The sequence below is a fragment of the Mastigoproctus giganteus genome, chromosome 14 (genome assembly GCF_048544385.1).
Source record: "Mastigoproctus giganteus isolate SK-2022 chromosome 14, ASM4854438v1, whole genome shotgun sequence".
NCBI classification, from domain to species: domain Eukaryota; kingdom Metazoa; phylum Arthropoda; class Arachnida; order Uropygi; family Thelyphonidae; genus Mastigoproctus; species Mastigoproctus giganteus.
The window spans coordinates 76,819,037-76,831,569 of NC_143588.1; the positions used below are offsets into that span (position 1 = coordinate 76,819,037).

Consider the following 12,533-nt stretch of genomic DNA (forward strand, 5'->3'; position numbering starts at 1 on the left):
AGGCTTCATGACATTCCAAATATCCAGCAGAATGCTATAGTGGAATTCAACTGTGATAATAGCGTTCAACTTCCTGCGAAGCTTCTAGAAGTGGTAGTAACTTCTGTACCCTTGCATATCATCGAGGAAGAGGGAGGACCACTTAGAAAAATCTTCTAAGCACATAATTTTTATAGGATAATGCGCCATGTCACAAGGCCAGAACTGCTTATTTAGATTCAATCCTTTGAAGTACAGATAAAAACAGATACAACCCACGTCACCTCACAAATGTTTGCAATTAATTATAAAAATGTCTTTTTTCGTTAATAAACCCTACTTGATCGCAAAAGCTAGGTCCAATCCATTATCCATCGACTGTATCCCTCCCTTGAAGTTATGTTTTTCTTCGAAAAGAGAGTCCAATTTTAGAGTTAGGTAAAAAACATATAAATTTACTTTATGATAGGATTAAATGTTGTATGCAGGAATAAAGTTATGGCAGTATGTTTATAACCCCATAATTACTAGGTATGGTTCAAAAAGGGAAGTGGACCATAGAAAAACATGCACATTAAATCATGCACAGGAAAGATGGTCTAAAGAGTATCTTTATTGTGAGTTTCTTAACCTGTAATTAGTAGCTAGTAGTTTTTTTTTTTTCCTGCGATAGACCAAAATAGAATAAAGGAAACTCTGCAGTAGAAATTGTGTTTTTTCAGTGTCTCCATGACAAAAACTCCGTATTTTGAAACAATAAAAATGAAATGAAAAGGATCTTTGGTGTTTGGGTTCACGAGTGCATTATTAAAATTTCCAAAACGAGGGAAAAGCTTTTTGTTACCATGGCTATGTTCTGTGAAAATCACTTCCTTTCGTGTCAAACGATTCATAAACATCTGAGTTCTTTCCCACCCTGTTAGTGCCATTAGTATCGATTTTGTAGGCGTACCAGACACCTGTCAGGGTTGTCAACGTCCAGAGGGTCAATTAATGTCACTTGTTAAATGTATTCTGTACTTTGATCCGTTCTCAATTGTATTCTTTCCTTTTTTGACTTGAATATAATGTCGATTTTGGTAGAAACTAATTTTCTCAATAAGTGCATCGTTGGGTTCTTTCCACTTTACGTTTCGTTATCTTAATAGATTAAAAAAACCTTCTATACGCTTAATATGAACGTGAAAACGTTGAAAATACGGTGCTTTGTTTTGTTTAGGCGCCATTTTGAACTGTACAAGTAGCGCCATCTATCAATTTTGCATGTATTGCGTTGTGATAAAAATCACAAAAAATGTTTGAATTAATCCATAATGGTGAAAACCGCAAATATTACATATACGTTTCAGAAGTTTAAATTAATAAAACATCATACTTTTCGGACAATTGTTTATATTAATAAGAAGAAATAATGAACTATGCATTGAGAAATGTGTTTGTTATTCCAGAACTAGTTTGTGATAGTTGAAAAAGGTGTGGTGACACAAAAGTGACATAAACAAACATTTTTTTCTCTCATTTTATTGCAAATATTCATGGTTACAAAATATTTACCCGAGTTCCAAAAACCTTCATGATTAACGCGCTGTTTAATGAAATGGATTCAGGAATGAGGGTACGGGGAACCCTTTTCGTGCACGGCACAAAAACTCATTTCTCATAGTATTTCCGAACTAGAGAGAAATCCAACCCCTTGGCTCACGTTTCGCACCGGAGTCAACAAACATATCTGCGAGGTCATCACCAAGGTTATCAATGTCACGCACTGTGCATGGCTTCCAACTCGCGTTCATGAGTCTGTTGGAGGTTTCTTCTGTTCCGCCTGGCGTGTAGCTTCTCCTGAAGTCCTTGGGTAGTACGAGCCCTGTTTAGACTCTGAGCTTTCTCGAACTCCGCCATCTCCTGCGCATGCTTCCTACGTAACTCGTCAATTTTACCTGGAAGATAAAACAAAATGAGAAAAAAAAATTCTTAGGGAGAGAGTGGGGAAGAATCACAAATATTCATCGTAAAATAACATGAAAAACAGTTCATCTTCACTGCTTGAAGTGAAGAAGTTGTGATATAAAAAGGTTTTTTAACATAATACATATTGACACCGGATAATTAACCATCCATACAACCTACACATTACCAAGGTACCATTGGGTTGGCAAGTCTCCCGGAACTGCTTTTTTGTTCTTCTAGTTCCTGGACTAGAAGAACAAAACTAGGACTATTCCGGAAATGAACAGATATAAGGCGAACATAAAGGTTTGCTTTTAAAAATATATTTCTTGAGATAGCTACGTTTTTTTATTTCAGAAAAAGGTTCAGTTGGAGATTCCTTGAATTTTGTTATTGTTTTCTTTCCGGCAAGGACGAATCTCATTTATGATTGTGTAATGAAACTTTTAATTAATGAATTCTTCAACGACGTGCAATAAACAGATAGAATCCAGAATAGGCATCCATTTCGGGTCGGAGGATAATCCTCACAATAAATCAAAAGTTGGTTATCTGACAAGTTATTTTCAAGGAAAATTGAATATAACCTGTTTGGGCTGTTTGTAACTGATGAATGCCTGCAATTTATAAGCTATTTAAGAACGAGACACCAACTAATGTTCCATTATGAAAGCGTATTGTAAAAGTCATCCATGTACGTCGATTACCTAACCGTTCTTGAATACATGTTTGTTCACGATTTTGTCCTCTAGTTCTGCATCTACAAAGAATAAATCATAACCTTCCAAAAAGTTTAAACCCAGAATTGAGTTTATGATATTAACCAGAATTTAAAGAGTTAAATTTTTAAAAATATAAAATTGAATATTTAATGCGTCTGCGCTTTCAAAAAGCAGTACTTTAAGCCTTACCGGGCAACACAGTGGGTTATAATGATGATAATAATATAATAAAAACGGTTTAGAATTAACAAAAAAAAAATCGTTTACCAAACAAAGAACATTACAAAATTTTGTAATGGGCAAATGTAGAATCAAGCCACTACAGGAATCATGATGACACGTTGGAACAAAGAAGTATCATCAGAGAATTTCCCTCGATGTATGATAAGCATTAATCATATCTTGAATATCCAGACTTGATTTCGATGGAAGAAAAAAAACTTCAAGTAATGTAACTCAGTTATCACAAAATGATAGAGCACCTGTCAGCCATTCTCTCTCTCTCTCCGAGTGCTGTAAAACTACCTTGTTAAGTGTCAAGGTCCAGTAATGACACATGCTAGTATTTTAGGTTGGAGAAACAAGAAACTTTCAATACTTATGTCTTGACAGCAACACCGTATATTAAACAATAGGGCTTAGGACTACAACTGCCACTAATTGCTTCATTAAGCTGTTGAATATTACTGATATAGAATTTTTACTTTATTTAAAATAAATTGCACGTTGACCATCAAGGTCTCTTCAGTAATTCTTACTGTAAAACATGAAGTCAAAATTAATCCGACTTTGCCAACGAGCACGACAACCGTAAACAAGAAGTAAGTCAGGGTTATGCCATTCAGTGAGCATACAGTGGCAGACAAAAAAACTGCATCACTTGTGAATTTTGCAAATAATATGTTTTGCGCTGCATTGTGGGTTGCAGAAATGTCCGGAATGCATTTGTTAGATGGGATATATATCTCTGTGAATGAAATACAATAAAAAGACTCCACCTGATATACCTAATTGCCATAAATATCTTCCCAAATGGTAAAATGCGTAATTAATGGAAATATGAGAATTCATGACAACCAAACATACATTTTATTGCATTTACATGTACAAGCTGAAATGACAAGTTAACGTAATAGTATTATGTACTGTAAATCAGAAAAATAAGTCCTCAATATTTTATTGTTCCTCCTCGAGCAATTACAGGCTTGCAACGATCTGGCATTGAGTTAATCAACTTCTGGATATACGATTGCCCAATTTCGTGGTACCACACCCTTACAATGCTCTTCTGCAGCTGAATCTTACTTCTTCTGAGCAATTTTAGACGACATTATGTACCAGCAATTTTCAATAGGGTTCAAATGTACTCTGTTGCCGGGCCAGTCCGATACTGTAATGCCAGCATTTCTGAGGTATGACTGCACCTTAAGGGAGAAAAACGAGGGAAAACATTGGTGTAAGTATGTTTTAAGCCTTGTGAGACAAGAAGACAAACTCATCATCAAATCTAAATAGCATAAAACGTACCAATTTTGTTGTGTGGCAAAGTGCAGAGTCCTGGTGAAAAATGCAGTTTTGGACGTTGTGTGGTGATGCCTAATAACAGGTTTCAGGCACTCCTCCAAGATAGCAGTGTAGGTTTCTGCATTCACCGTTCCGTTAATAAACTTAATTCGCCCCACTCTTTGCTTCTTATGCATCTCTAGACCATCTGACCAGCGGGGACTTTACAGTCGGTGTGATGCAGTCAGGATGGTATGCCTCCGATTTTCGTCTTCTGACATATCGCTTCCCATCCGAGCCATGCAGGTTGAATTTCGATTCGTCAGAAAAGATGACGGTGTCCCATTGCTCCTTTGTCCATGAAACAAGCGTTTTAGCCGAAGCAAGTCGCTTCTTCCTCATTTGTTTGGTCAATAAAGGCTTTTCTTGAGCGAATAGGCACGCAGACCACAATCCGAAAGCCGTCTTTGGACAGTTGGTCACTTGTTTCAAAACCAGAAGCCATCTCAAAGTCCAGTTTTAGATCAGGAGCACTAGCATGGCGATTACAAAGGCATAGCCATTTCAAATATCCATCTCGGGAAGGCGTAGCCACTCTCTTACGGCCTGATCCAGGTCGTCTCTTCACATCACCGGTTTCACGCTTTAATTTCAGCACCCGGGATAGTGTTGACTGGTGGCAGCTTATTTTATCAGTGATAGCACGCGTAGAAAGCTCTTCCTGGGACAGAGCAACAGCTACACTTTTTTTTCTTGGTGTCAACTGAACATATGGAGCTATGCTTAACACCTCCGCAAAACAGAATACTAATGAGCGTGTATACCCTTTCAACGCCGTATTTATGGAAATGGCTGATGCAACACCTTGCAATTACTGTCTGATGCCATACCTTTGCTTTGTGACAAACAAATTAATTGTAATCAAACAATATCTGGCGGCAGCTTATTTTATCAGTGTTAGCACGCGTAGAAAGCTCTTCCTGAAACAGAGCAACAGTAACATTTATACGTTTCATTATAAATGTTATTTTTTTTTTAAGGTGTGCAGTTTTTTGTCCGCCACTGTATATAAATAAAAACAGCGCGTACAGTATAAGGAGAACTTTACATTCTATATACATTCAGTGATCACTGGATTGAGACCACCTATCTAATACGTCCTGGGCTACGTTTCGCACGGATAACAGACGCTATTCACCTAGGCATTGATTCCACAAGATGTCTTAAGACGTCCGTAGGGATCTGCAGCCATGCTGCCTGCAAGGTTTTCCACAGTGTGAGAATAGATGACGGTTGCGTGTCCATACGCCTCACTTCCCGTTCTAAAACATCCAAGAGGTGTTCAATTGGATTGAGGTCAGGCGAATTTGGAGGCCAATCAAGATGGATCATATATTCACTGTGTTCCTCGAACCACTCGTGCAAAGCGTAGGCCCTGTGACACGGCGCATTATCGTCTTGGAAGAACCTATTTCTCTCCGGGTAAAAAATGAATGAAACATGGCAGGTTGCATATGGTCTCCTAAGAGCTGCCAATAGAACTCACCAGTGAAACGTTGGTCCATAGGCGCCAAAGATCCTAGTTCTTGCCAGCAAAACATGCCCCTTATCCCTTATTAAGCAACCGCCGCTACCTTCGTGGGCAGTGGGCTTCACACACAATGGATCACCCGGACTAGTGCTGCTTGCACTACACACAAAGGCGTTCATCAGCAAGTTGCACCAGGTATTTGGACTCATTCGACAAGCACACTAATTTCCAGTGTGCAACCAGCGTGTTGTTGACACCACAGCATTCGCCATCGACGGTGATCAGCGGTGAGGAGCGGATGTCTCTTGGGTCGTCTGCTATGGAACTCCATATGTCTGACTGTGCGGGACATCTTCATTTGGGATATTGTTCCTGTATTCCCCATATTGTATTGCTGTCGCACAGTGACCTGTCGTTAAGCCTGTTAACACGTTGCACCCTTCGTTTACCTCAAACCTTGCTTAATCCTTTACAGTTCTGTCGGCAGGAGGTGGTTTGACCCGTTCGGCATTATTCTTTGTACATCTTGACCACAGTGGGCCGTATGCAACCGACAAGACTTGCTGTTTCCGATATGGAAGCACTCGACGCACGAGCTCCCACAATCATGCCCTTTTCAAACTCAATGATATCTTTACTAAGTCAAATAACTGCTACTTTATCACTTTGAATTGCACGACCAAATGCAAATTACCACTGCTGCAGCGTACGAAGCTGTTTGGCTTTTTATACTGAGAGCTATGCGGCATGGATGGGGTGCTCATAATTCAATGATCACTGAGTGTATATCGGTAAAAACTTCAGTAAGCTTATATATTCTGAACTACTTGAGGTTAGACCTAATACTCAGTCGGAATTCATTAGAATTGCTGTATTTTTATAGTTTCAACGAATAATGTTTTTACTTGCAATGGAATGAAACCTAAAAGAAAGTTTTATCATTTAGAATTTTTTTTTTTACAGTTCAATCCACGTAACTGGCTTTCATGTGAAATATAATTTCGTTTTCATTCCTTTTTTTTTTAAATATATTTTTAATAGATTAAAATGATAATGTAGACGACATTTACAGGTTTAATATTTCGCTCTCCATGTTTAACCAAATTAAACATAATTTTTAAGAGATTTTGTCTTGCAGAAACATTTCCGATATAGAACCTACAGATTTCTACTACTCTGTAAACTTAAAACAAATTTTCCTTTGTTTCCCACAGGCCTTCATCCTTTTCTTCGGAAATTGTGAACTCTTAAATGGTATTTGGATTGCTGCAGTAAACACAGATCTTCACGAAGGGCCGGAGGCATCCGATATACGATATCTCGTATGCTCAATGGGATTCAAGTCGGAAAAACTCTTATCATCCTCACTTTGAAGACAACCATCGCATTGAACCACTGTCCTTGGAACCAACTGACACCACTTGAAACTGGTTCTTCTCTGCGATGAGATTAGAACGACAGATTTTATTGGGTAGTCTTCCACACGGATCTCTCACTGTCTTGCAGCCTAAGAGATAATTCAGTAGATGATATTCCTGTGAGGTGGCTGAAAACTGAGAAGGGACAGATGCTGTGTGCTGTTATCTCCCTTAGGTATCTAGCAGTTAGCGCAACATATAAGCATTCTGTTGGTTTTTGGGAAGCATCATCTTCTTAAACCATATTGCCATCGTCCCTTGTGTTTGTATAGGTGTGTGCTCAGCTAATTGCATGTTGTGTGGGATACAAGCCTAGAATAGCTCATGGGGAAGAGTCCTGCTCCGTTCGCCTGCAATTGAAAATAACTTTAACAATTCAATCTGGGTTCAAATTTTGTCCAAATTTCTTCATTGACGGGGCACGCAACGAAAATCACTATACACTGACCTTCAAAGAATATACGAACACTCCTGTTTTCATAGTCCACGGAACCTTTCCGGATAAATAAGCGACTCAAACCAGCATGTAAGGAAAGCCCATAAGTAGAGCAGGTCAGTTGTTCCGTCGTCATGGAACGTGGAGCCTGGCTGATGGATTCCAAGGTTGCTGTTATTGTCCGACATCAGAGCGCTGGGATTCGTGCAACTGCTGACAGTCTTTAATAACGAAGTTCGAAACACTGTTGATGTTTTCATGAAATGGGAGCTTGACGATACCAGGATCATCCAGCAACGGACAGAAAGCTCACTTCATATGACCAGAGGCTAATCGGAAGGGCAGATCGAAACTCTTCACACATTCCTATAAAATACCACCGGGAGTTTAAGACTCTAATAGATATTGAAGTCTGTACGGACGTAACATGTACGGGGCTCCACAGCTTCAATTTTCATTAAAGAGTAAGTCAAACATCACTAACCGCAATTTTGCAAATTGCAACGCACACAGTAATTGGTCTATAGGGCAGAGGAATTGGTTATACAGAGTGACGAATCTCGATACACTCTAATCCCAGGGTCATATAAAACCTTTTCGAGCACACGTACTTCTAAATAAGAATATTGACGTCCCCAAGTCGGATTAAATAAAGGAATATTAAAATCTCCGATGAATGGAGAACCTACTAATTATAGCTCGATCCACTATCAGTGTTGTATGATGACGTAAACAAGGAAAGTTAGAAACTGTTATGTGACTTTTACGAAGGTTTACAATTAGTAAACAGACTTCCCTCACGCCATTTAGAGCAGGTCGATCATCCCTTATCGCGTGCGCATATGTATTACACACTGTCAGTGCAAGGAACGTCAAGATAAGACCTTAATATCGAACAGTTCCAGGATTGCGTGAAATGGGTAACTTTGGTAGAAGTTATATTGACTGCTAACGGGGGCGGGTGAGTCTATACAATAGAAGTCCCCATGTTTTCAATACAAAGAGTAATAAGTTATTCTCCAGAACATCAACAGGCACCATCGTATATTTTCAAAGATGTCACTGCTGGACTTTTACAAAGAACGGTCAAGAGAGAAAATATGCTAATCTTATTATACTCATGAATAAAATTTAATACAATCGAGATAAAAACCATTAACACGTGTTCTTTCTGAAACTCCACTTTTCTTTTTAAACCGTAAAGCGTTTTCATTCTAAAAACACACAAATTCCCTCGTGAAGGACCAAATTTGACCCAGGAACCGGTCTGGTCGCTGGAGGTAATCTAGGATTGCGAGCCCAGAAAAGTACTTCTTATTAATATGGGAACGCATTTCATACTAATAATTGGAGGGCGTTTCGGCAATTTCCTTTATGCAATCAATAAACGCTAGAGGTACAAGGAATCCGCAGATACAATAACCTTCATCTGTCCTTTCTTAAACGTAAGGTTAACGCACTTCTTTCATCGATGAGACAGACAATCAATCGCAACCCTTGGATGATGTAATGATTCACTGAAGCAGTGTTGACAGCCTTTGTAGAGTCAAACCAGTGTCTCCGAAGTAGCTCCTTCACCTGAGCGAATAAAAAGTAACCATACCGAGGTACAGTCCAGGGAATAAGGAGGATTTGCTAACACCTCTCAACCCCAATTGAACATTTCAGTGGAAATGGGACATTGTACTATCTATCCGAAAGGTAAATTACATCCCGTTCCAACAGTTCAAGTTGCTTCTGTGGCAATGTAAGCCTTAACTCTGCGTAAAGCATTAACTGTGGCAAGGAATAATCAAGAACAAACCTCTAACTGGTGAAAAACAGGATGGGACTCGCTTTCAGAGCTTTTCTGACTGCAGTATTCTTCAATGGGAGGGGGGCATTGATCTGTAAGTCCTCTTTCAAAAGAACACGCGACTCACGTGGAATTTTCCTAACAGCCGAAGAAATTTAATCGCTTTCCGAATAGCAACCATATGTGTGAAATTCACGGGTCACTCTTGATCTATAGTATAAAACTGACCAGTTACACAAAGAACCTTCATTCCGATATCAGTATATTGACTGAAAACCCAATAGATCATTTTAATACAGTTAAACAGGGCCTATGAAATTTTCCAATAAGTAAATATTGAAGATTTCGCCAATACTGTGTCTCAGGGGTACTTTTCCTGGAACAAACCAAAGTCTATTTGCTTGCGTTGGGTATGCAACAGCTCGTCCGTCTGGCTATTTGTGGGAAAGTCCTCCCTTAACTCTAAAAGCGCCATTAATGATCAAACATTCCTCTTAAGTGTTACATTTCCCATAAGTAGCTTCTAAGAAACAATTAGCACACTTTAGCACATAAATGTCTTGGAAGAAGTTTTAAGATCAATACTTACCAAAGATTTCTTCGTTACTAGGCATAGGAGCCAAATCAGATACAGGAACTGGCGTAGGTGCTGGTGGCATTCGGGGATCAGGGGCCAGGAAGTTCCCCCTCTGAAATATAAAATGAGATCATTAGAATTAGATCACATATGCAAAGCACGATGAAATTCAAAATAAGTTAACAAGAACCTATGTATGTCTAAAATATGCATAATCAATTTAATAGACAAAATCCAATATTTTTTCTATTTATTTATGACTTTATCGCATGAAAAAATACTGCAAGCTAATTGTTACTTCTCAAAGATTGATATGATGTGGTTACTAAGAGACAGAACTCAACAACTATTGCAGCAGAGTTAGAGCATCTATTATTCTGCGTAAACTTCCAGCAATTACATGAAAATGAATTCCTTGTTCACTCTGAATATAGCGTGCAGTTGCAAATCAATAGAGAACCGTACAGGAACGTTACTGGTGGCTTCTGATCCCCGAATATCACTAGTACCTAGCCCACTTCCCATGTTTCCCCCATCCATGCCTAGAAATCTTTGGTAAGTATTGATCTTCACAACAATTATGACCATTTCGATAGATCCAAGCTTGTACTACAATTTATCCAAACATGATACTTAAAATTTCAGAGCAATAATTATGTGACAAAGAGAAAAAAGCTGGAAGGTTATTTTGTTTCTTTTTCTTTATACATGCAGCAAATAGGCCTTTCAGTAGTCTATCGTGATGAAGGGAGATTTCTTAGGCACTCCATTAGTGATATTCGCTCTTTATTTTGTTTGCGTGCTAAAGTGCAACTTGCTGCATACTTTGAAGGCTATAAAACGTGGAGTTTCAGTGTGACAAGTAATAAGAGAGGTGACGTCACACTCGCCTTTTTATAAAACACATACAGAATTCAAAATATTCTTGTATACATTAACTTGCTTTATATTTGTAAGTATCCAAATATTTTTGATAAAGCAATATACATTAATAATAAGAGCCTTGGTAAAAATTTCGAACTAATATTTTTTTCCCTTCTGCATCTATAAATTTTCTTACAGATTCCAAAAAAAGACATTTTAATGGATCGATATCAAAAAGTTTGAATCTTTCTTTATTGAAAATTGATTGAAAATAGAAATGACCTTGAAGAAGAAGATACATAGATGTAGAACAAGAGGAGACAAACGTATTATCTGTAAATAGTATGATCTGAGGTCGATTTTCTGTTTGCTGGACGAAAGACCCGAGTTTCCGGGAGAAAAAACCCTGATCCCCGCGCCTGAGACCGACTAATTAAGCCACGTTGTGAAAAAGGCCCATAAAAATTCCTCCCATCATCGAGGGGACTCGAACTCAGGTCTTTTCCACCTGGTATGGGAAGGAGGACGACCCTACTAACTGTGTTACCCACGAGGGCAAAGCGTGTTGCAATCAGAGTTAATGGCATATTGGGCATCCATTGATTCTGCAGTAAAAATTCGGTACACAATTGAATCAATAACTGAGAACACAAGTTCCTCTAAAACCATAATGAATACTTGTTATAACCGGATGTTTACGGAAAATAGACGTGAGTTCATGGTCATCTAATTAATAACCATCGGTGACATCATGTCTTTGTTCTTGATGGCGTATGTGAAATAAATAAAGAAAATTGCGCCATACTTTTTGCTTATCTTTTTTCGAAGTTATGTGAAAGTCGTTTCGTTTTTACAGGAAAATATAAACATGATTAACTCATGTTTATTAAAAGTCTGTTGATAGGATTTATACAATGCTCACCCAAAAAACTGGTTCGAGAATATCACGTACTAGTCGAAGTATTTTGAGCTCCTGGGAACGGATAAGTTTCTGAAAAATGTTGCCATTTTATTTACTAATCAACTTATTAAACCGTATTCTGTAAATAGCTTTATACTCCAAGTCTCCTTTGGTTTATTTTTAAATTTAGCTAGAGATGTTGTGAATTACTACTTAATTTACATAGAACCTTTATATCGGTGATTTGGCACGAATATTGTACCTCGCCACCTTGTACTGTAGCCCGTGGTAGGAGAATTTCTAGTGTCTTAATTGTGTTAAATAGGAAACTCGAAAGTTCAATTCAAGTAGTAGATAATTTTATTAGCTATTATAATTAACATATAACTTTACAAACAAAGATCTATAGCTTAAACTTGATAACGTAAAATCGATATTGTAATATATAAACACAATAACGTAATACGTATTATTGCTGCATAACCGGTGCATTTAAGTATAGTATTCTTAATTAAATTGAATTTGAATGGAAATCATGCTTCAGACCAGAGCAGCAAAGCTAAGAGCTCAAAGTAGCAGGAGTACTGACTCAGGGGAGAACTGATGGTGACGGTTGTCCTCCGTAACATGAACTCAAGAAATGTACTTGTTTGATGTTTGCTCAGTTATGTGGAACGGGGGTTGATATAGCCAAGGGGAATGTCATTTTGTGTGATCGATTTAAAGAGTGTGAGGATATCAACCGTCAACTCAGCGTTCTGAGTGGCGTTTATGAAAACTTGAAGAACAGGGTGGATGACCAAGATTGAATTAAGTTTGGGGAGGGTAAAGCTCTTAGCTGATCACTTCAACGCCAGAGC

At 38.3% G+C, this 12,533-nt stretch overlaps 1 protein-coding gene across 1 annotated transcript in view; it reads right to left on the reverse strand.

Annotated features, from left to right (window-relative positions):
• Positions 1–1,624: 1,624 nt before the first annotated feature.
• Positions 1,625–12,533, reverse strand: part of synr (BH3-only protein sayonara) — a 48,875-nt gene continuing 37,966 nt past the window's right edge. Inside the window, exons 11-12 of the mRNA XM_090388419.1 lie at positions 9,921–10,020; positions 1,625–1,916 (exon numbers count right to left, since the gene is read on the reverse strand). Of these exons, the coding sequence (XP_090244545.1) occupies positions 1,738–1,916; positions 9,921–10,020 (279 nt within the window). The 3' untranslated portion in view covers positions 1,625–1,737. The remainder of the gene's footprint in view (positions 1,917–9,920; positions 10,021–12,533) is intronic.